Consider the following 24,604-nt stretch of genomic DNA (forward strand, 5'->3'; position numbering starts at 1 on the left):
GTCCAGTAGTGGGTCATGCATGTCCAAATTATGTTTAATATATAATACCAGTCTATTTCCTATGTGTATTGTCAAGCACTTTTTCCTAACACAGCCTTTCCTTCTCATTTTCATAGAACAGTGGGAAGATTTTAAAAAGTGATACATATACTATATATACACTTTGAGTTTCTATTACCTAACACTATAATACGAGGGCTATGATCAAATGAAGATAGAAGCTGGGGTTGGAGTGTTTACAAAGTTCAAATACAGAACTATTCACAAATTAAATTAAAATGAAACTGCAGGTGAGACAGAGACAAATAGAAACCACAAATACATGGTATCAAAATCAAAAGTCCAGAATAATGACACTGGTCAAGAGTCCCCAAAAAGAGGTTTCAACAATTGTATCAGTTTTTCATGATTGTAACAAACACCTGAAATAACCAGGAGGAATAGCCACACTGGGATCAACTGTTTTATTCATCGAAAAGCCAAACAAGTGAGTCATGTCGTATTGTTAGCCTAGGTCCTGTTCACATTGTGTTCCTCTGATGGTTTAGTACCCTGCTCCAACTGTGTACAGGGCTGCAGAGAGTGCAGGACATGCTCCAGTGTCCACTGCTCCTCGTGTAAGGCATGCTCCTCCAGGGTGAACTGACCTTGCTTGGTGCGCACCAGATTCTTCACATGAGCACAGGATGACAGAGCTGCAGCATGCACACAGTGTATTGATTTTTCCATAAAAACACTGAGGGGGAAACTGTGAAATATAATGAATTCATCTCACCTTTCCCCAGGTCATCCACCAAGCTTCTGACATAAAATCCACCACCACACTCAACATCTGTCATGGAAATATAATTAAATGTGACACAATTTTCAAACTGTATTTGTGCTTAAAAAGAACATGGGAGTATTAGGAAATTCCATCATAAATTCTGTTTAAAGAAAGCCTTTGATACTTCATGATACATCATGTGCTAACCTAGAGTGAAGAGAGGAGGCTTGAACTCCTGCAGAGTCAGGTTGTACACAGTGACTGGTCTGGCAGGTTTGGCCTCAACCTTCTGACCTTTTTTCAGCAGGACAGACAGACGCTGGCCATCCTTCTTCAGAGCAGAGTAGCTGAAGAGACAAATATCAATAAATCTTTTCTTCAGCATCATCATCAGTTAGCTACAGGTCAATCAGGCTGCAACTAGCAATTATTTTCAATTAAAGGGTTGGGTTGGGACATTACGTTACGTAGATACACCTGCAAATGTCGCACTGCTGACCGGCATCCCATTCTCTTGCAGGTTGGATTATTCTTTTGGTGGGGTGTGGGTGGGGAAAACAGGTAGGGATGATGAAAGGGTGATTTGTGTTGTTTTAAATGTTTTTTACTTTTATCATTGAACCATAACTGATTACCATTATCCCCTATATAGTGAAAAGCTTCGAGTCATCCTCTATATAGTGCATAGGGATAAATTGACTTTTCTAATTGCTCTATCATTTGCTCTAACAATTGACTAGTTTTTTGGTAAATATGAGTTTTTGATGCTTGCTGATTAATCATATCTTTGATTTGATTGTTATCTTGATTTGAATAATTAATTGAATATATATATTAGTTAAAGGTTCAGTGTATGATATTTAGGTGAAAGGGATCTATTGGCAAAATTTTGTATAAAATAATTCTAGTGATGTTGTCACTAGTGTGTTTCTTCTAAATTGTATCAATTGTAGTTTTCTTTACCCAAAAAAATTGGCCCTTTATATGAAATTCTTTGTATTTATATCAAGGGGTTCTGTCTATGGAGGCCGACATGTTTTTTTACATTAGTCCAGACTGGACAAACAACTGAAGGCTACAACAAGTTCTCTTTCATGTTTAGAAGGGGAGGGTGAGGTAAGGGGGGTTTCAGCTGCAACTTGAAACTTCTCCACTAGATATCACAAAATTCTACACACTGTCTCTTTAATTTATCAATTATCTTTTGTAATAAAATGTCAGCAAATTGTGAATTATGTCCATCAGAAGTTCAGTGTTCAAATGTCTTGTTTTGACTCTCAAACAACTATACAAAATATATCTCCAGAGATATTCAGAAAACATATCTGTCACCTTTAATCATCTGAAAGAAGGTCCCAGGTTATGAAATCAAAGGCTTTTTCTGGAGAAAGTTGAAGTTCATCCTATCAGTGTGCTCAGCAAATGCCATTTTACATTGCTGTGAACTTGTCTAACCAAAGGCTCAATCCCAGTCTTCCCCAATCTGCATGAAATCCAAGATACTGAACCCCAAAATTGCCCCTTCACATAGAGAAAGTGCTGCACATAGATGCACTGTATGAATATGCGTGTGAGAATCGGTGAACGGCAAAACTGTACTTGCGCTTTGAGTCATCAAGTCTAAATAGCACAATATAAATACAGACCATTTACCATGACAATCAACATCTTGTATGCAAACAGGAAATATGGTGGGGAAGATGCCAAAGTCCACAGGATCATCAAAACCAGATTTTGATGTGATGGATGGGATATTATCTACAAATAATCTGTAAGTGAAACACTTAAACCGTTCAGTCAGATTGGAGGCCTTACTCACAGTGGAGGAACTTGCATGATGTCACCAGTGAAGGATTTCAGCTTCTCCTCAAAATCTTGCCTGGTTATGTGTTCTTTTGTTTAAAAAAAAATAAATAAAAAGGAGGAAATAAATCACAAACTGCTCCAGTAATAGAATACAAACAGAAGAGTTTAACTATTCAGATGATGTGATGTGATTTGTGCACAATGTCTTACCAAAGTCTTTCTCTAGAATCACTTTACCAGTAGCATCAAGAGTGTCTGTTGCTTTTCCCAGCTCCCCCACAGCAACATATTTCTGAAAGATAAATACACTTTGTAGTCTTGTGTAGGCCCTAATCTACAAACTAGCTGGGCTGATATTATTAGTCAACACTGCTGTCACAGATATCCAATGAATAGTATCAGTCAGCCGGTACAGAGAAATGTTAATACTGATTGAACCAATAATATATCTTGGAGATTGTTAAAGTGCCTATTTAGTGATTTATGGGTTTCCAATTCCCTTTCCTTGAATGTATCAAAACTAATAATCATTGTTGTAATGAGTCCACCCACACATCCAACCAATCCCAAATCTTACTGTTTTGTATTTTTTGTTTTAGTTTGCTAGAGATGATCTTGAGACAAGAACAAAGATTCTTTACTAGCAAAATATTGTTTTAATATAGAGGGGCAAGAAACTTAAGCAAACCTTTCGGAAATTTCTGCATTTATGTATAAATTGGTCTTTAATGTTGTCAGCTCTTTATCTAAGTTACAATTGTGAGTCATACACGAAAAATCGATTGAATTAATTAAAGATAATTGTACTGTTCTTATCCAAATTGGTGAAAATTTGTCATTTGAACATTTATGGAAGTGAGATATTCTTTTAAGCTATGTTTTAATTAACTGGATCCAATAGTTGCATGTTTTAAGTTAAAATTCCGTTTGAAGAAGAAGAGAAACTTTATTGATCCTCAAAGGGGAATTTTTTTTTACACTCATTTTTATGAGCCCTTTATTAGCCCTGGAGAAGCGCCCTGCGAGCAATTGGCCGGTACGGTGCCTTGCTCAAGGGCACCTCAGCAGTACCCAGGAGGTGAACTGGCACCTCTCCAACTACCAGTCCACCTTCCATACTTTTTAGTCCATGCTAGACTTGAACCAGCCACCCTCCGGTTCACAAGCCAAATCTCTATGGACTGAACTTACATTGGATGTTTATTTGGATTATGGATCAGAGTATCAAGAAACAGCTGTGACTGGACCACACCTCACACAGCTCACACAGCTCAGGATTGGTTGACACAGGACTGTGTGCTTGTTAAGGATTGGTTTGGGACAGGCACGGCAGGAGGAAAGACGACAGAAAACACAGGGAAAATGGACACGAGGGGGGCAGAAGAAAATGGATGGTTAAGGCTGTTCTACCGTGGGAGTTTGCGGACTGTAAACTGGGTGGCAAAGTAGAAAAAAGGGCTGGACTAAGATCCTTGAAAGAGTCGGACGTGACGCGGAGGCTGAAAGACTTGGTTCAATGCTTGCTATAAGCTAAGTACAGGATAGTGACCAAAGAAATGGTCGTGTGCGAGTGGGCCTTCAGTGTGATTGTCTGCAGCTCAGGGTGCTTCCTTCTCTTCCCCAGTGGCCGCAGATGTTCAAGTGAGGAGGGGCAGTGAGTAAGCTGTGGTAACTCCCTGGGACATAAGTGGAACGTTCCCCTTTCTGAACAATTTTATAATCCAACAGAAACATTTGGATTTAGGTACCGCCACTCAAAGAACAGTCGTTTGTGTTTCGTTAAAGTGACACTGGTTATTATCTAATTGGTTACAATTTAGGGATTTAATACCCATTTCTTTTAAACCTTTTGTTTAATCTATCGATATTTTATAATTTTGTGTGGCTGTCTATTTGTTTTAGCTTAGCACCTTTGTTTTCATTGTTTTAAAAACTTCTTCAGATGTAAAAAAACAGAAAAAACATAAAATGCATCCATATTGCTCCTGTGGTGTCATCCAAGTGTGTGATAGACATTCAAATTCAAACAGCTTCATTTACGCCATGTTTTCGGCCTAAATTTCAGCCACTAGCGATGCTACTGTGCACGCTGCGCAGACACTTGGGCGAGAGCTTGTGTGCAGTGTGTACATGCGAACGAGAATGTGGCTCCAGGGGAGGATATCAGCAGACATTTAGGCTAAAGAAAATGGTGTAAATAACGCCGTTTCAAATTTGAATGTTAGGGATTCCTTCCCAGTGCGTGGCTGCTTATGCCTGCCTACTCTTATATATAATACCCACCCCTCCATCGGCACCGTGGTGAGTAGATAGAGTGAATTTTCATTTTTCGGTGAGTTTCTATAAAAAACACTAAAAAGTTAAATAGTTTGTGTGTTAGTCGATTAAGCACATTGTGTTTGTAGTTGTGAGTGTAAAGAAGATCATATCTTATGATTAATCAAAACAGGAAACCAGGTTATCCTAATAGTTTCAGTTTTTCTTGTCACTGTATTTATTTATAATTCTATTTACTCTTTAACACAAGTGCAAACAAACTTACCTTTGAACCAGCTAACATGGTACTGAGCTTTTTCGTGCCATATCCAACACCTACAACTAAAAGGAACATAACAGTGTAAGAGTCCTGCTTGCAACCCTCATTTTCATTACACAAAAAGGCAAAATTGTGCTGGACAGATAATAATGAAGATGTATAGATTGTTGTTGGAGCCATTTACTGTTTTTTCAATTTATTATTTGTTTATTTACTTTTTAGTTTTGTTTAATATAACTAGTTATTCAATTACATTTTATTTGTATAGCGCCAAGTCATAATATACATTACCTCAAGGCAATTTACATAGAAGGTCAAGACCATAAAATCATATTTAATATAGAGAAACCCAACAGTTCCCACAATGAGCAGCACTTTGGCAACTGTGGAGGGGAAAAATCCCTCATTAACAGGGAGAAACCTCTAGAACCTGTCTCAATCTCAGTCATCTACCTCATGACAACAATAATCATAATAATAATAATAATAATAATAGTTGTTCTCCTGCAAATCTGGAGTCAGAGATACCTGCAATATGGGAGAGAGAGAGGGACTATGGGAGAAAAAGAAAGTTATTAACATGTATTAAAATGAATGGGGGGGGGGAATACAAGATACAAGTGCTCAGTTGATGATGAGAGTTTCCCCAGCAGTCTAGACATATAGCAGCTAAGTTATATTAGGTCTTTAGGATAATCTAAAATAATGATGATGATATTGTGTGTTATTTAGTTTTTTTTGGTAGTTTATGCTTTTGTTTTGAAGGTACAGAGCACTGGCCAAGAAAGAGGATTTAAGTGACTTTGAACGTGGAATGGTTGTTGGTGCAAGACGGGCTGGTCTGAGTATTTCAAAAACTGCTGAAATACTGGGATTTTCACCTACAACCATCTGTAGTGTTTACAGAAAATGGTCCTAAAAAGAAAAAATATCCAGTGAGTGTCAATTGTGTGCCAAAAATGCCTTGTTCATGTCAGAGGTCAGAGGAGAATGGGAACAGTGTTTCAAGATGATAGACAGGCAGCGGTAACTAAAATAACCACTCGTTACAACCAAGGTATACAGAATACCATCTCTGAAAGCACAACACGTCGAACCTTGAAGCAGATGGGCTGCAGCAGCAGAAGACCACACCGGGTGCCACTCTTGTCAGATAAGAACAGGAAACTGAGGCTACAATTCGCACAGGCTCACCAAAATTGGACAATAGAAGATTGGAAAAACATTGCCTGGTCTGATGAGTCTCGATTTCAGCTGTGACATTCAGATGGTAGGGTCAGAATTTGGTGTAAACAACATGAAAGCATGGATCCATCCTGTCTTGCATCAATGGTTCAGGCTGGTGGTGGTGGTGTAATGGTGTGGTACACTTTGGGCCCCTTACTACCAATTGAGCATCGTTTAAACACCACAACCTACCTAAGTATTGTTGCTGACCATGTCCATCCTTTTATGACCACAGTGTACTCATCTTTTGAAGGCCACTTTCAGCAGGATAATGCACCATGTCATAAAGCTTACATCATCTCAAACTGGTTTTTTGAACATGACAATGAGTTCACCGTACTCCAATGGCCTCCACAGTCACCAGATCTCAATCCAATAGGGCATTTTTGGGATGTGGTGGAAAGGGAGATTCGCATCATGGATGTGCAGTCCTAAAATCTGCAGCAACTGCGTAATGCTATCATGTCAATATAGACCAAACTCTCTTAGGAATGTTTCTAACACCTTGTTGAATCTATGCTACGAAGAATTAAGGCAGTTCTGGAGGCAAAAGGGGTCCAACCCAGTACTAGCAAGGTGTACCTAATAAAGTGGCCAGTGAGTGTATTTTCAGTGTTGGTCAAATTTGAGCAAAAGTAGAGTTTATTATACTTTGGTCAGTTGGCAAATAGTTGGTGTCAAAACAGAGTGTCAAATTGAGGTGTCTTTAAATCAAATCTCTAAATGTAAATGTATTAACTCTATATTTTCAAACTCTGAACCTGACTGTGACACCTCAGGAGTGAATTTCACAAAATTAATCCCACCCCCACAGAGTGAAGCAGAGACAGAGCATCCTTGACTTGTGAAAACTGCTTTGGATCATGGATTTAACTTCATACTGTTCTGTAAGTAAGTGAGAACCCTACTCTGTGTGTCGGTTGACTGTTCACACTGAATTTCATTCAATGCAAATTATGCCTTAAGGAGAACGACAGAGTAGGGCTGGGCGATATGGCCTAAAACAAATATTGCTATATTTTTAGGCTACAGCACGATACATGATATATATTTCAATATTTTTGAAACCTCCTCGAAATCACTGTACATATTTTGAATTCATAAAAGTCCACAGGAAGTGGCTAAGCTAGCGGATGTTATCATTTCTGACAGTCCTGCAATGCACCTAGGCGGAACACATCAGTAGACATTTAGGCTTTAAACACTGTAAATTAACTCGTTTCATGTCGAATATAAATGTCGGGGCATGCCTTCTGATCATTGAGCATCTTTCTAAAATCAAATAGATTGCCAAATTAAAATCTCTGAAAGTAACAAAGGATAACTATCACAATGATGACACTTCCTTAAAGGAGCTCTCTAAGCATTGTGAGGAGACTGTTAATTGTTAAACAATGGCTGGTGGAGAAAAAACATGCTTTGAAAGCTCAAGAAGATTGTCTGAAAAGACAAAAAAAAAACAACTGCAGATGGACACAGAGTTGGCTGCAGCTTATGCCAAGTTAGCCAAATTTAAATGCAGGCTCAGATGGAATTAACTCATATTTCAGTAATGCAATGAAGAAGGAACAGCCAAGTACAAAATTCCAACCCTGCAAATACAATCCTTTCAAAGCTATCAACGGACATTGTCAAATGTCTAATGAAACTCAAACAACTGAACAATAGAAATGACTTTCAGAACTTGAACATCATTCAGCGTCAAACTGAAATTACTGCTCAGTTGGGTTAGGGTAAGAGAAATTGGCTAAGCCAAGAAAAAGCTTCTCTCCAGACGATATTGTCATCATTGCCAATGCTGCAGCTCTGAGAGGATGGATGTTGAGCCGAGTTCTAAGTACCAAGTCTAACTCCAAAGGATTTTTCTGCTCTGTGTGCCTCAAGACTAAGACCATTGTCTTGGAGAGATCTGTAACAAATATCTGCTTGCTCCTGGAGGCCGCAGTTTTGGATCATGGACATTTATTCTTTCTTTTCTCTCTCTATTCTGTCCTCCCTCTTTCCATTTTGGCTCCACAGTTATCGAGAAAAGGATGGAAGAATTTATGTAGAACAGTTAGGGCCAGGTAGAGAGTAATAGCTCCCCCATAGAAATTCAAGTAATTGTGAGTTCACACTTTCACCCCTCACAACTGGGGGAAAGAGAGATATTTGATATTTGAAGGCTATTTCGTGATATACAATATGAATCTCAATATTTTGAAATCTCCTCTAAATCACTGCACAACTGTTAAATTCATAAACGTCCACAGGAAGTGGCTAAGCTAGCAGATGTTCGCATTTCCAACGGTCCCTGAATGCACCTCGTAGGAACATTTAGGCTTAAAACACAATGTGAATGACCTTGTTTCGAGTCGAATATAAATGTTTCCTACAAGCCTATCCTATGTTGATCGCTGTCATTTTACCACCATGTACGGGTTCATTGCGTTTACCATGTCTGGAACCCCAACAAGCCAAAAGAAACAAAGTATATAACATGGCATGGTATAACACTATGGCCTATGTGATGTCGACGGACAAAGTTTGATTAAACACAGTTTTATATTGGTTTGTAGTTATTCTCACTTATAAGGATAGGTTGCTAGAAAATGCATATGTTTTTGAAACTACATTGACCAAGATGCTATGCGTCAAAAGAAATGTCCTATATCATAAATCGAATATACATCTCACGTGTAATACATCGAGTATATTCGAAATATCGCATTCGTGGATTTTTTTTTACCAGGGCAAAAGAGACAGCAGAAGAGATTGCCTTTTGTGTGTTTGCTAAAATAGAAAAAAATGACACCTGTTTTATTTTCTTATTCCCTGAATAAGATTCAGTGGCTTTTTTATTGTGAGTTCAATTCTTTTGCTTTTTCTTATCAAGTTTGAGGACAATTGGCCACTAAAGCTGTTAACCATGAGGCCGATATGTGACATACATGTAGATAAATCCTACAAACTTTATTGATACATTGAATTTAATGTTTTAATTTTTTGTGTGAAATTAAGTTCAGACATTATTTTTCTTCTTAGAATGAATGGTGGTCTTTTTGGTGACCCTTGGACTGATCCTATCCTATCTTTATGCTCTGACTTTTCATCCAGCTAGACCAAGTACATTTTTCATTTGATCATTTCTGGTGTATGACCAAATACCTGCAAATCAAATAAAGTTCACATACATCTCCGCTTGACTGGGCCATTTGACTCAGCAAGTTGAAGCAGATTTAGGTTTATTAAAGAACACATTTTGACTCCTTCAATATAACATTCGTTTTCAGAAAGCTCTATAGCAGTTGTTTCTTTCTTTTTAAAACAGCACTTTTCAACCTAATGTGCATTATTTTAAATAAAAACATAATATTAAAACAACCATTATCAGCCTCATGGATATATTAAAGCCCAAACATTGACCAAGTTTAACAAGCGTTTGGGTAAAACGGACCCTTGAAATGAGGCCCCCCATCATTACAATCCAATCAAGGCAATAAAGGTACCAGTGGCAGCTTTGTTAACATGGTACAGTCAACTTACCTAACACTCCACTGGCAGCACTGTCCAAAGTCCCTCCGTGCCCCATCTTCAGGCTCTGCTTCTTTCTTTTACGCGAGTTTGGGTTTTGTACACCGGCTTCTGAAAGGCACGAGACACAAACATTTCACTCACAGTTTCACCAACTGACAGTGGACTTACCTCTTGGGGTTTTCCTGTGCTGTTACCTTTGAGCAGAGCGTCTTTGAACGTATTCAACAAGTCTGCAGACGTAGGCCCTTGTTTTTTATAAATGGCAAAGAGCCCATTCAGAGACTGCAATTGAGACAAGGAACTAGTTATAGGGACAAAGCTGGTGCTCATGTTCCTGGCCATGCCTGTTTTACTCCTCCGGTGGATACACTTCTCCCTCTTTTAGATGTTATATAGGTTGGCAAACAAAGATTTGGTGAATTATCGCCACCAGCTGGTATGGAGTGTGGATCAGTTCGTTTTATCAATATATTATCTACTCGGGTGGATGGTGTTCTTCTTCTGATTTCTTTGTTGCCGACTGCAGTTTAGCGAAGCGCTGTCATTTTACTGCCATCTACCGGTTTAACGCGTTTACTATGTCTGAAACCCCAACAAACAGAAAAAAACAAAGTATATAACATGTCATGGTATACAACTATGGCCTGTGTGACGTCGACGGAAAAAGTTTGATTAAACACTGTTTTATATTGGTTTGTAGTTATCCTCACTTATAAGGATAGGTTGCTCGACAACGCATATGTTTTTGAAACTACATTGACCAAGATGCTATGCGCCAAAATACATTTCCTGATTATACCGTTTGGTATTTTGTGGCTGTCAGCCATGTTAGCTGTGTCGTCTGATACAACAGCCAGGAAATGAATCGTGCTGTAGTGACCAAGGTTTGTGTTGTTCCATGTCTAAAAGTGATATTAATACTGTTCGGGAAAGCTGTCAAACATCCACGTCACGTTACATGTTAACCGTTTATCAGGCCCGTGTGGGGCTTTTGACTAGTGTGGAGCTACTGTGACGACACGGTTGCGCGTTAGATCGTGTTAGGTCCGTTGATAAACTTTGTGTAGTCACAGCGGCTCATTCTACATGGTGGAGCCGCTGTGACAACATCGCAGTCAAATTACAGATCAAATATTGGGAACACTAGAATGCTAAGAAATGCAAACGTCACGTAATTCACAACTCGGTGAACGTGGTTTTGCTGTTGCTCAACAATGAAACAAGAGATCGCCAAAGTAGTGACAAAGTCGCTAGTCGATGGATACGATTTTCAGTTGCTAGGGAAGGTGAAAAGTCACTAAATGTAGTGACAAAGTCGCTAAATTGGCAACACTGAGGAGACGTTGTTGTCACGTGAGCTATACAAGGTACGGGGATGGCTTCTTTACTGCTCCTACCTCAGGTGAGTGTGCCGTGATTAAAAAAAGACCCGACTAATCGATTACTAAATTAGTTGCCAACTGTTTTTATAATGAATAAATCTATTAGTTGTTGCAGCCCCACAGAGTAATGGAATCTGTTTCTTACTAGACCCATGATAGGCTGGGCAATGAAACGATAACGGTATTAATCGCAGTATAACTTTTCTTTCATAGAAATATGTGACGTGGTCAATAAATCATCGATAGAACTTATCCCAACTATGTTTTGACAATCAACACGATCAACCAATGAGAATAGCGCCGCGCCGAACCAGTCATGTGGCTGGAATAGAGTTACAGCCATGTTAGGTTGATGCACGCAGCACAGAATGTAGGAGGAGCAGCTGCATATGTCCTAATGTTTAGGCTCCTGCAGAGAGGTCACTCCTGCATCAATGCAGTGACTGAACACAACCGATTAATGTTTTTTGCAAATCGGGCCAAAAAATACTGAAAATCGACCGTATATATACATGATATATTATATATAATGTATGATCAAATATGCATCCCATTCTTTTGATTTCCCTGCTGTTCTCCCAGATTATTACCCCCACATGATGAAATTTCCCTATCTGCCCATCCACTTTAATTGTTTAGTTTTCTTTATTATATATTTATTCCACACATGTCAGTTGTGTCTGAATAGACAGACGCGCACAAACAGGCAGTCAAAAAGAGAGAGGGCGGGATTAGGTGACTATAGGCTTGCATAGGTCAGTCACTTGTGAAGACCATCATCATTTACCACCGAACGCTTACATACTTATACTATATGTGTAATTTCAAAGTAGCAGAAGATCTAATTGATGCCTTGTGTGGCTTCCGCCTCCGGTGTGTCCCTTGCGTAACGTGCCTCAGTGCAGTGGCGCCGATTTGATTTATATTGTGATATATCAATATAGACTGTTATGGAAAACATTGTGATATGATTGTTTTCAACATCGCCTAGCCCTAACTCATGAATTCATTAGTTATAGTGCTGATTAGGGATGAGCATGATTAATCGAGGAATTGATAATTGATCGTTAAGAATTTTGTCGATCATTTTATCGATAAAATGCACAAATAATGCGCTCTATGAACTGGGGGTGACTCGACCAGAAAACGTCCCCTGTAATAACTGGTGCTCCCTCAGTGATGTTTAACCAACAACAAGCCTTTGTCACACAGTGCCTGGAAGTCATGATGATTCTAAAGATGTGTATGTTTTTTCTTTAATTGAGTATTTTTTAAACCACAGTATCAAATCAGACTGTAAATAAAAATTATGTGGATGTGGGAAAGTGAAGCCAGTACAGAAACTCCTCAAAAGTGATTTCCTTCTCCTGACTTCATAGACTTCATCATCTACAGGATTTACTCTGTGTCAATAAACTATCGAATAATGCGAATAATGCGCGGAGGTACCTATGCATCCCGGCAACATCAGTGGGTGTTTTCGGCAGCTGGACTGACGGTCACCAGGCTGCGGTCGCGTCTGACCCCGGAGCATGTTAACATGCTTATCTTTATCAACAAAAATCAGTAGACTGGTGCTGCAGTTGTATGTGAGTTAGGCCCACTAGTTATTTTTATGAGGCTTTGTTAAGTAGCCTTATTGATCTCTCTCACCCTCTTTTTAGACTCGGTGCCTTTTGGATAGTTTTTGAGTTACATTTTGACAAAACCTGTCAGACTTAAGTATTATTATGTTTTTGGTTAAGTTATTGTTTAACATGATTTTTTTATTATTATTATTATTTTGTAACAAACGAGGGTCAATTGTGTTTAAGAGTGCCGGCTCGCAGCTGCAGGTTCCTCTGCAGTGAACATCTTTAAGTTTAACCATTTAACGTCAATTTAACTGCCACAAGAGTTTTTCTTCTTGTAATAAAGATTTCATCGAGGAAAAAATGCTGTATTTTGTATTTTCATTGCATTTTTAATATATAAAAAGTTAAATGTATTTTAATTAATAAAAAAAAGTTAATGATTAATCGAAAATTGATCGTTGATTCTCCTGACGATCGATTAAGAAAATTTAATCGAATGCCCACCCCTAGTGCTGATGTAACTGTCTGAGAGACAAGACTACATTTTATATACTTTTTCATAAATTCATAAGCCATTGAGTTTATATTATTATTAAAATGATTTAAAATGTTATAAATAAGAGGTTAAAAGTGTTAACTTTGATAAAATATTTGTTTGAAGTATACCACGTTAATGTAATGTTGGTTTAACAATGTAATGCTGTTTTAAATAAGGTTCATTCAATGTGTAGTGTAAGTAGTCACATGACCACAGGTCAGAGGTTACGTATGTAAGGGTGGCATTATAGAATAGAGCTAACATAGACCCAGAGAGAACACATACAGTCCTGGAGTAACCACATTCTGCACATGGTTTAAGAGACGCACATTGTGAATGTGAAATACTTGTTTGAGTGACTATGTGAACCACAATATGGACATTTTTGGACATTATACACTTCTCAAAAAAATTAAGGGAACACTAATCATCACAGTGTAACACCACGTCAGTTAAACTTCAGGGATATCAATCTGTCCATTTAGGAAGCACAACTGATTGGGAACGTGCTATGGTGAACGTTATGCTGCTTGTGATCCAATTGAGCACCTATAGGACGTGTATCCAACGCTGCCAAGTACTGCAACAGACTGTCCTGGACACCATCTGCTGACTCATCAGGTGCATGCCTAGACATTGTCGGGAGTGCATATAGGCACATCGACGCCATACACACTACTGAGTCACATTTTGAGTTGCCCTGATGAAATTCATGCAAGTTGGATCAACCTTTTTGAGCAGTGTATTAATTTTGGCACATATATGTTGTGCTAGCATGTTTATCAACAGACATAACCCAAAAAATTATTGAGAGATGTAAATTTGAAACTTTCTTTTATTTGCTTGTAGTTTTCACAGGGTCGAATGAGGAAAACAGAGATAGAAAAGTAAATCTTCAAATGGCTACAGTATGATTTGTGGCAATTATTTCATTGAACTCATGCAACTGCAGCTGCTGCAAGTGCTGATTTTCTGTATCAGTTCAGGTTCTGTTGGTGAGCATTGTGCATCATGATTGATTTAAGCCAATTTCTATTGAGTGGTTAATCATCTGATCCTTTCAGTTCTAGATTAACAACAGGTCAAGTCACAATGGAAACAAGGAAGAGGTGAGGATGGATTTTGTGCGGACATACCTGGGTCTGTGTAAGGAGGGAGGTGTGGAGCCCCAGGAGGGTGTTGTGGCTCAGATCCAGGAGAGCAGGGCTGCTCACAGCTCCAGACTGGACCTGAGTGGACAGAGCCTGTCTTTGGATACATGCTCTATGCTGGCCAGGGCCTTCCAAAAAGATATCACCTTGACAAATGTGTCGCTAAGTGACTGCATGCTCAGCGAGGAAGGTATGTAAGAGACAGACAAACCATGTGTATGATGGCTCATATATTATATGGTTATAGTTGCTTTGTAAAGAAGCAAGTGCAAATTGTTATGCAAAAAATGTAACTAATATATGTCTAGACTATTTTATCTGCCTAGACTATTGCTACTAATTCCCTCCTGGCTGGTCTAACTGCTGGTGCTATCCGACCTCTGCAGCTGGACTGGTCTTTAACCTACCTAAGTTTACTCACACTACTCCACCCCCCTTCACTTGTTACCAGTGGCTGCCCACATCCTTTTCATAACACTAGTACTTGCATACTGTGCTGTGAACGGATTGGGTCCAGTCTGCATCCAGGACATGGTCAAATCTTACAGCCCAGCCCATCCACTCTGCTATGTATCTGCCAATCGGCTTCCTGCTCCCTCATTGCGAGCTAATCACTCAACAAAATCTTGACTGTTTGCTGTCCTGGCTCCTAAATGGTGAAATGAGCTCCCCATTGACATCAGGACAGCAGAAAGTCTACGCATCTTCCGCCAAAGACTAAATACGCATCTTTTCAGACAATACCTTGGATAAAAATTTGAAAAAAAAAAGTCAATGGTACTTACATTTAGCACTTCGTAGTTTGGTCTTGTTTTTTTTACAGCAAACTGTACTTACTTGATTCTTGTTGTTCTGGGTTTCTCCCCTCCTGCACTTATTGTGTGCTTGATAATCTTTTGTGTTTCCATGTGCATTACAATTATTGGTACTTTGGAATGACTGAAGCTGCAAGAGAAGTCACTGCAGTGCGATTACTTAGTGCTGCTTACCTTTCACCAAAATCTGCCTGAATTAGCTTCTACAAACAAAAACAAAAGTTTTGATAGATAAAGCTATGGTTTTTTTCTTATTATAGCCGTTTCCTGAAATTACCTGCGGGTAAAGTCCGGAGAATTGGGTCAGGACTTGACCAGTGACCTTTCACACATGCATTATGCAGCGGGAGGTTCTTTGCACAGATGCTTTCACAACAGCAACAAATCCTCCGTATTATTCAGGTGAGAGGGGGAGCAGCTGGGTGCAGCAGGGTGCAGCAGGCACAAGCACGATGAAACATATTAATTCTGCTGCAGAGATCAAATGATCATGTTTACAGCACCCCCACACCATCGTCAGCTCTTATCACCATGAACTCTCGGTGTCCTCTATGTTTATGCCACTGCTTTTTCACTGGGAGATCTTCATTACATGTCATTTCATATCACACAGTTTGACACAGCGTTGCACAAGAATCCTAATCTGACAAAAAACAAAAATGCTATTTGAGATTAGATTTCTAAAATGCAGCCACTATTGTGATTGCAGGATTACCATTGTTAGAGGCCAATTATGATAATGCAATTCAATTGCTACAGAAAGGGGTTTGGTAAAAAAGATTTAGTTATACACTCACCGGCCACTTGTGTTGTTCGATTTGCATTTCCAATTAATGCTGTGTTTGTATAAAGGAATGCAAAAAATGACATCAGTAAAAAAAACAACAACATAGTATTTAACAAAGACAATAGTTTCACTTGAATATTTATTCAATCTGAAAATACAGAAAATATGACATACAACAGTGCTGATGCAACACGCGGATGTGAAATCTCCATGAAAAGAGAGCACAGTTTTGACCTTTTCTGCAAATCAATTGATTAATATACTTTTCCTGCTTCATAAGAATTGCATGTTAGGTCAAAAACAAGACCATGCATATACACTCACTGGCCACTTTATTAGGCACACCTGTTCAATTGCTTGTTATCACAAATAGCTAATCAGCCAATCACATGGCAGCAACTCAATGCAGTTAGGCATCTAGACTTGGTGACAACGACTTGCTGAAGTTCAAACCGAGCATTAGAATGGGGAAGAAAGGGGATTTAAGTGACATTGAACGTGGCATGGTTGTTCGTCACAGATGACCTGGTCTGAGTATTTCAAAAACTGCTGAAATACTGGGATTTTCACGCACAACCATCTGTAGGGATTACAGAGAATGGTCCAAAAAAGAGAAAATATCCAGTGAGCGGCAGTTGTGTGGAAGCAAATGCCTTTTGGATGTCAGAGGTCAGAGGAGAATGGGCAGAGTTGTTCAAGATGATAGAAAGGCAGCAGTAACCACGTGTTACAACCAAGGTAGGCAGAATACCTTCTCTGAAAGCACAAGAAGTTAAACCTTGAAGCAGATAGGCTACAGCAGCAGAAGACCACACCAGGTGCCACTCCTGTCAGCTAAGAACAGGAAACTGAGGCTACAATTCGCACAGGCTCACCAAAATTGGACAATAAAAGATTGGAAAAACATTGCCTGTTCTGATGAGTCTCGATTTCAGCTGCGACATTCAGATGGTAGGGTCAGAATTTGGTGTAAACAATATGAAAGCATGGATCCATCCTGCCTTGTATCAACGGTTCAGGCTGGTGGTGTAATGGTGTGGGGGATATTTTCTTGGCACACTTTGGGTCACTTACTACCAATTGAGCATCGTTGGTAGTACGCCACGGCCTACCCGAGTATTGTTGCTGACCATGTCCATCCTTTTATGACCACAGTGTACCCATCTTCTGATGGCTACTTCCAGCAAGATAATGCACCATGTCACAAAGCTTACATCATCTTAAACTCGTTTTTTGAACATGACAATGAGTTCTCTGTACTCCAATGGCCTCCACGGTCACCAGATCTCAATCCAGTAGAGCACCTTTGGGATGTGGTGGAACGGGAGATTTGCATCATGGATGTGCAGCCGACAAATCTGCAGCAACTGCGTGATGCTATCGTGTCAATATGGAGCAAACTCTCTTAGGAATGTTTCCAACACCTTGTTGAATCTATGCTGTGAAGAACTAAGGCAGTTCTGGAGGCTAAAAGGGGTCAAACCCAGTACTAGCAAGGTGTACCTAATAAAGTGGCCGGTGAGTGTATGTTCAAATTGCAAAATCTGAATCCAATTAAAAATGCCAGTGATATAAAAGCCCTAAGGCATCTATAGCTGCTTTTAGACATGCACTAGACTCAGCAGGTCCTCCGTATTTTCTCCTTAGGCAAATACGCGACGACGACGACAGGCATGCTATCCGGTTGTCGGATTTAGCTTCTTTCCCGATAAAAAAGAAATGTTGGCCTTGCCACGCAGTTACAGCAGATGATAGATGGCTTAACATATTTAACCTACAGATGCCGCTATTCCGCCTCATTGCGATGCGGCCTTATTTTAACCTACTGCCTATGCATGCGGGGATGCGGAATTATTTATTTATTTATTTATTTTCGGGGGGACGTAGTCAAGGCGGGGGGCCGTTGTTGTCAAGGCGGCCGCCTTTACTATAAAGTGCTGCAGGAAACCCTGCTATATCCGCCTGACCTCCTGGTATAAAGTCTGTAGAAATCCAGGAGGGAACCCCAGCTGGATTTGGCACAAGCAGTTGTGGGGATATATGCCACTTATAGCTCGTGACAGACACAAAAATAAAAATAAAACTAATATCTCCTAGTGGGGGCGGCTGTGACTGAGGGGTAGAGCTGTTGTCCTCCAACCAGAAGGTCGGCAGTTCAATCCCCAGTCTTCTCCATCTCCATGCTGAGGCGACCTTGGGCAAGATGCTGACCCTGAATTTCCCCTCATAGAACAAAAAGTGCTGCTAATAGATGCACTGTATGAATGAAAGTGTGTGAATGGGTGAATGGAAAACTGTACTGTAAAGCGCTTTGAGTAGTCATCAAGACTAGAAAAGCTCTATATAAAAATTACATTTTTACCATTTAAAAGAGGTATCATACACGTAGAGGGCACAGAGAGAGTTTGTGTTTTGTGATAAGAGCTGATGACAGTGTGTAGGTGCTGTCAGAGTTAATATCTGCAGCAGAGTTATGTTATATATATTAATATGCCTGTCTGATGCGCCACTTCTCGGCTGAATAATGCAGATGATTTGTTACTGTTGTGGACGTGTCCTGGCAGAGAACCTCCCACTGGGTTGTGCATATTTGAAAGGCAAACTGGATAAACCCAGACCCAATTCTCCGTACTTTACCCGCAGGTCATGTCTGAAAACGGCTATAGACAAAGTGCTGCACATTAATGCACTTTAAGAGTCGTGTGTGAATCGATGGATGGCAAAACTGTTAAGTGCTTTGAGTGGTCACAAGACCGGAAAAGCGCTATATAGGTACTGACTATTTACTCAAACAAGAGGACAATTGTTTGGAGCTATTGCCACAAGGAATATGTCACCCAGTGCAAAAGTGTGTCTCGGAAACAGTGGAGCTCTGCGGCTCAGAGGTGTAGGATACAGTATATTGGACTTTGGACACACATTCTTACATACTTGTTATTATAAATTACATACATTAATTGGGGTTTCAGCTGTGCACATAAGATTTTATGTATATTTATAAGTCTGCTTTGTGTGTGACTCAGGTGCAAAAGTACTCCTGACTGGACTGTGTGGCAACACAACTGTGAAAATCCTGGATTTGAAGGTACCACCTGCCAAATTAAACATATGGCTCTCTTAGACACTAATGGATTTTTCATGAGACGTTTGTTGATATTCACATCATGTAAAATTTTTGTTCACAGGGAAATAATCTTAAATCGGCAGGGGTGGAGGTGTTGGGAACATTGTTGGCATGCAACAAGACCCTGCACAGGTTAGAATGATGCTCATTATTTCTGAACATTTTCTGTCACTGTGTCACAACTAGGCCTGGGCCGATAATCAATAAATCAATTAATCGCACGATAAATTAAAATGAACTCGATAATTTTGCCGGCCTCGATATATCGCCATGTTCATGCCTGTTTGTTTTCCTCGTCTCTCGCCTCCAAGCAGGCTGGATGACAAGAGGGTTCACTCTGTGCTCGGTCTCAGCACCTGGGGGCGTTTGTTGCATAATGAACGGAGTGAACCCTCTTGTCATTCATCCAGCCTCTTTGTCTCTGTGGGGGGAGGCGGGGCTGCTAGCGCTAGCAATAGCTCCACACACACAGTGCAGTAAGTGAATGTCGTGCGGAGCAACGCGAGGGAAAAAGATGATTGCAAGGTCAAATGCCACAGTGGCTTCAAACTGAATCAGCAATTTTATTGTTTTTGGTTGTGATTTTTATTCAAGTGCAATTTTTGTTATTTTTTGTTTATTGTTTTTTGTTTGTTTTATTTATTTAGGATATTTAAACGTTCTTGAAATTACAATTACAATGGTAAAAAAACACTGAGAAATAAACGTTTATTGTATTTGAAAGGGTGTGCATTATTATGATGTATTATCTTGTTGACAATAATATCGTTTATCGGCAATAATTTGTGGGACAATATATCGTCCAGCAAAATTAGTTATCGTCCCTGTTGCGTTCGTTAATGACGATGGTTGATGAATGACAAGATGCACACTGTCCATAACATGTAGTTTACTTCAGACGAACACATAACAATGACACACCTGGTTTTACCTTCTAACTCCCATGTGTAGCAACAACCCTGAAGAGTTCCCATTGCAGGACACCTCCCCCTTTTAGTTAGACATCTACTCCCTTAACACACTTTAACCTAGTAATATCTCTTTTACTGGTAACTCAAACATTTTCAAGTATATCAGAACATGTTCAATGAACAATTCTCATAGTACTCTTATGGAACCCATCTTTTTCAGTACTATCATAGAACACATTTTATTTGTTATACTATCTCTCTCTCTCTCTCTCTCTGAGAACAGAACTGTCTCTTAAATCAGAGTCTTACAAGTCCAAACGTACTGGAGGGCGTGACACTCTTCCTGATGAAGTCACATATGATGTGTTAGTGCTCTCAGTATGTATCTGACTGTTAAGCCTAGTTTATGCTTCTGCGTCACGTCGACGCCGTAGCTACGGCGTAGCTACTCCGTAGATGCAGACCCCTACGCCGTAGCCTGACGTGCGCCTCCCAAAAATCCTAACTACGCGTCGCGTCGACGTGGACCGTAAGCGCTGTGATTGGTCCGCTCAGAACGTAAGTTCCGGCAGTTGCTTTTCCGGTCTTTCTTCCTCGTTGTAAAAACCACCTCCGCAAACGTTTTCTTTGTAGCTTGCGCTTCAACATTTGCAATATAAGCATTTGTTCTTCAATATTGATGAGCTCCAACAACAAATACAGCTGCTCCACCTCGGTCGCCATTGTTTACTGTTGTTTACTTTACGGAAGAAAAAGCGAGGATTCGCCTATAACCACACAAACACACAGCTACACCCCTAGTGCCATGGCGGTGAATTGCAGAGCAACACGTTCCCTCGACGCAGAACTTCGAATGCTCAACGACTGTGTCACGTCGACGGCGTAGGTGCGGCGTCGACGTGATGCAGAAGCATAAACTAGGCTTTAGTGTGTCTGGTACCCTGAACTGGTGCGTGACTGGGTGTGTCAGTGTTGCTTGACTCTGTGGATGTATGATGTACCACAGGTACTGTACTCTGAACTAGTGGGTTGTGAAGTGTGCGCATGTGCGTACGATTTCTCCTGACCTGTCCATCTTCTGTGTCTATTATGTATGACCTTGGTGTTGAAGCCTGTTGTAAGACAGTCCCTTGTTGTTTTTCCCTGGGAAGCCACACCTTTTGGCCACACTGCAGTTGTGATGAAGGTCGCACTCTGTGGTTGTATTGCCGACACTGGTTCTCCTTTGTCTGTTTCTCAGACTTCCTGAATTCTCTGATGTTTGGCCAGCGAGGGAGAAGGGTTGCCGGGAGGAGGTTATCTGTCTCCCTATAAGGAGCTGTGCATAGCCGCTTTCTAGAGGTGTAGCACAATAGGTCATCAGCGCCTTTGCTTTCTCACCTCCTCCTTTCCACAGTCCTTTCACAGTAGCCACTGCGCGTTCAGCCTCCTCATTTGCCTGCGGATATTTTGGACTACTGGTCACATGGTTGAACCCATACTCCATGGCGAAGGTCTTAAAGGGAGCTCCGCTGTATTGTGGCCCATTGTCAGACACCACTGTCTCTGGTGTTCCATGGCGACTGAAAACATCCTTCATAGTTGCCACAACTGTCTCTGCTGAAGTTACTTTAAGATGAGCTACCTCTATGTAGCATGAAAAGTAATCCACTACAAGAAGGTAAGTCTGTTTCTCCCAGAAGAACAAGTCTGTGCCGACTCGTTGCCAGGGTCTCTCTTGTACTGGTGTGGTCAGTGTTATGGAATTTTCATAGACACTGTCTCTTGTCCTCTCTGGGGCAGAGTGCAAAAGGCTGTTGTGTTTGGGAAGTGCGAAAGCTTGGCGAAGGTCAAAGCCTTCACTCCTTAGACATCACAGATATGAGACTGCGTAAGCAGGCAATACTGTCTCCATAACTAGTAAATACATTTGATTGTTTAGGAACTAGCAGACCCATAGATTAAATGATCTGTTGGGGTTTAAAGTGTGACTGCAGGAAAGCAGACTTGAGAAAATGAGAGAACATCATGCACAGATGTTGTATGGATGAATTCTGAATTTCTCCTTGGCCAAGCATCAATAAATATTTCAGCGTAAGACATCAAAGGGCTCCTGAACGCTTTCTTCATTGATGAGGTGACCATTGATCAGCAGATTTTCCACAACAGTCAGTAGGGGCTCTCTGTGCTCTGCCCTGTGCTGTGAGCATGTTACACACTTTTCCACCGGTTGTCTGATATGTTCTGAAAGTCCAGGCCACCAAACTGACTGGCGGGCCCTAGCTCTACACTTAACAATACCCTGATGACCATTGTGTAGATTCTTGAGAATCTCTTGCCTCATGCAGTGGGGAATCACAATCGTCTTGCCTCTGAGCAACAGTCCTCCAGCCAAGGTGAGATTCTCTCTTTCAGGCCAGTATGCCCCTAGCTCTGCAGTGAGGTCATGTTTCTCTGGCCACCCTGTCTCACAATATCCGGTGAGTTTTTTTACAAACAAGATCAGCTTTCTGTTTCTCTTGTATCACCTTCAGTCTGGCTTCTGTGGCAGGAAGGCTTTGAACAATTGCATCCACAAACACTTTGACCTCTGCCTCATTCTCTTTTTCTTCTTGTGTAAACTTGTGTTTCACTGGAGCTCTTGATAGAGTGTCTGCTGTTTTCAGCTGCTTACCCAGCACATGTACAATGTCGAATGTGAATCTCAGCAGTCTCAATCAGAATCTCAGAACTCTGGATGGGAGCTCATCCAGTGCTTTGGTGCTTAAGAGTGGCACCAGTGGCTTGTGATCAGGCTCTAGCCTGAATCTTAGTCCAAGAAAGTAGGATGACAGGTGCTCACACGCCCAGGTAGCTGCCAAAGCCTCCTTCTGTATTTGTGCATAGTTTTTCTCTGCATCTGACAGGCCTCTAGAGATGAACACAACAGGTTTCCACGTTCCATCTGTCTGTTTTTGAGTCACCACACCTCCAAGGCCGAAAGATGATGCATCCGCTGATACACAAGTTTCTGCTGTGGGTGAGTATGGAGCTAACACCCGTGGGGAGATCAGTTCAGCTTTCAGTCTCTGAAAGGCTTCTCTCTGTGGCTCTTTCCAACACCACTAATCCTTTTTTTTTTTAATATTTTTATTAGGAGGTAAGGCACAGTAGAACAGGAATCAATGTCAAATTTACATTGAGTATCACATAATCTCTGTATGACAATTAACAATATATAGATATTGACACCATAAAAAATACTGTGCATCACGATGAGTAAGATATATAGTCTACCTCCTAGGATGTTTTTCTTAATTTATGGACCACATGAACGTGGTCATGCGAACAATACATAACACAATTCAATGAAAATAATAATAATAATAATGATAAATACATTAATAACTGAAAGTTCTATTAAGTAATAATGAATTATTAGAGCTGCACAGTATAAATAAAAACAAAATTTTAATTTTAAAGAACTTTAAAAAAAAAAAAAGAGAAGTAAATGAATAAATAAAAAGGAAGAACAAAGAGAGAAAAGAGAGAGGGGGGGGGGTCTGTCAATCAGGGGGCAGGGACTGGAGAGAGTGGAAGAATGTAAGAAAGGGAAGCCACTTATCATAAAATTTGTTAGAGCTACCTTTCACTGAATATCTGATCTTTTCCAGCTTTAGAAAATGTTGGTGTCGTTGAGCCACTGAGTACAAGAGCGAGCTTTAGTCGACTTCCAGTGGAGAAGAAGGTGGCGTCTTGCCAGTAAGGAAGAAAAAGCTAAAATGTCTAATTGAGTAGAGGTAAACCGGTTATGGTCCTCTGGGGGAGACTTTTATAATCACTGAAAGTATTTTTGACATGGTGTCAAAATAATTCAACCAAAAGCAAGAGAGTAGCGGACAAGAGTAGAACATATGGGTTAATTTACAGGATGAGGCATGACATTTGTTGCATTTGTCAGTGATACTGGGATAGATTTGCGACAGTTGAGCTTTAGAAAAGTGGACTCTAAACAGTACTTTAAACTGTATAAGTGTGAGACGAGCGCAGGATGAAGTTGTGTAAATTTTCTTAAGAGCAGTGTCCCACCAGTCATCCTCCAAGTTCAGATCCAGTTCATCTTCCTAGGCAGCCTTAACTTTGGTAACTGGTGAGCAATCAAAAGACAGAAGTTCATTATAAACCTTAGAGATTAGTGATTTTTGAAGTGGATCATGGTTTAAAAGCACCTCCCACAGTAGAGTCGGCGGCGAGGAGGGAAAAACTGGAAACAAAGCTTTAGCGCAATGTCTAATTTGCAAGTATCGAAAGAGATGAGAAGGTGGGATATGAAATTCTCCTGAGAGATCTGTAAAGCTGCGAAAAATACCATCCTTGTAAAGATCTTCAAAACATTTCAGGCCTTTATTATGCCATGCGTGAAAGGTTGAATCTGTAAGCGGAGGTTGAAATAAATTATTGTTCAGTAAAGGAGCTAAAGTAGATGTTGACTTAAATTTGAAGTGTTTCCTAA

At 40.3% G+C, this 24,604-nt stretch overlaps 2 protein-coding genes across 8 annotated transcripts in view; one reads left to right on the forward strand and one right to left on the reverse strand.

Moving 5' to 3' along the window:
- Nucleotides 1–450: 450 nt before the first annotated feature.
- On the reverse strand, nucleotides 451–10,325 carry trub1 (TruB pseudouridine (psi) synthase family member 1). 4 transcript variants are annotated; one of them, XM_069518090.1, is made up of 8 exons: nucleotides 10,046–10,325; nucleotides 9,861–9,956; nucleotides 5,115–5,170; nucleotides 2,783–2,864; nucleotides 2,586–2,658; nucleotides 974–1,113; nucleotides 776–832; nucleotides 451–669 (listed from the first exon to the last, which is right to left on the reverse strand). In XM_069518090.1, the coding sequence occupies exons 1-8, from the start codon at nucleotides 10,191–10,193 to the stop codon at nucleotides 545–547; spliced, it is 777 nt and encodes a 258-aa protein (XP_069374191.1). In that variant the 5' UTR covers nucleotides 10,194–10,325; the 3' UTR covers nucleotides 451–544. The 4 variants fall into 4 exon arrangements, with proteins under 4 accessions (XP_069374191.1, XP_019938274.1, XP_019938275.1 ...); XM_020082715.2 differs by having other exon boundaries at nucleotides 451–695; nucleotides 10,046–10,323; XM_020082716.2 differs by having other exon boundaries at nucleotides 9,861–9,959; nucleotides 10,046–10,321.
- Nucleotides 10,326–10,634: 309 nt separating this feature from the next.
- Nucleotides 10,635–24,604, forward strand: part of lrrc45 (leucine rich repeat containing 45) — a 52,486-nt gene continuing 38,516 nt past the window's right edge. For 2 of the 4 annotated variants that reach the window (XM_069518085.1, XM_069518087.1), the window contains exons 1-5: nucleotides 10,635–10,735; nucleotides 13,831–13,966; nucleotides 14,410–14,686; nucleotides 19,122–19,183; nucleotides 19,284–19,354. In XM_069518085.1, the coding sequence (XP_069374186.1) occupies nucleotides 14,461–14,686; nucleotides 19,122–19,183; nucleotides 19,284–19,354 (359 nt within the window). In that variant the 5' untranslated portion in view covers nucleotides 10,635–10,735; nucleotides 13,831–13,966; nucleotides 14,410–14,460. Of the gene's footprint in view, nucleotides 10,736–13,830; nucleotides 13,967–14,409; nucleotides 14,687–15,571; nucleotides 15,714–19,121; nucleotides 19,184–19,283; nucleotides 19,355–24,604 lie in introns of all 4 variants that reach the window. The other 2 variants (XM_069518088.1, XM_069518086.1) reach the window with 2 other exon arrangements.

This window comes from Paralichthys olivaceus, chromosome 21 (assembly GCF_024713975.1).
Source record: "Paralichthys olivaceus isolate ysfri-2021 chromosome 21, ASM2471397v2, whole genome shotgun sequence".
Taxonomy (NCBI): Eukaryota; Metazoa; Chordata; class Actinopteri; order Pleuronectiformes; family Paralichthyidae; genus Paralichthys; species Paralichthys olivaceus.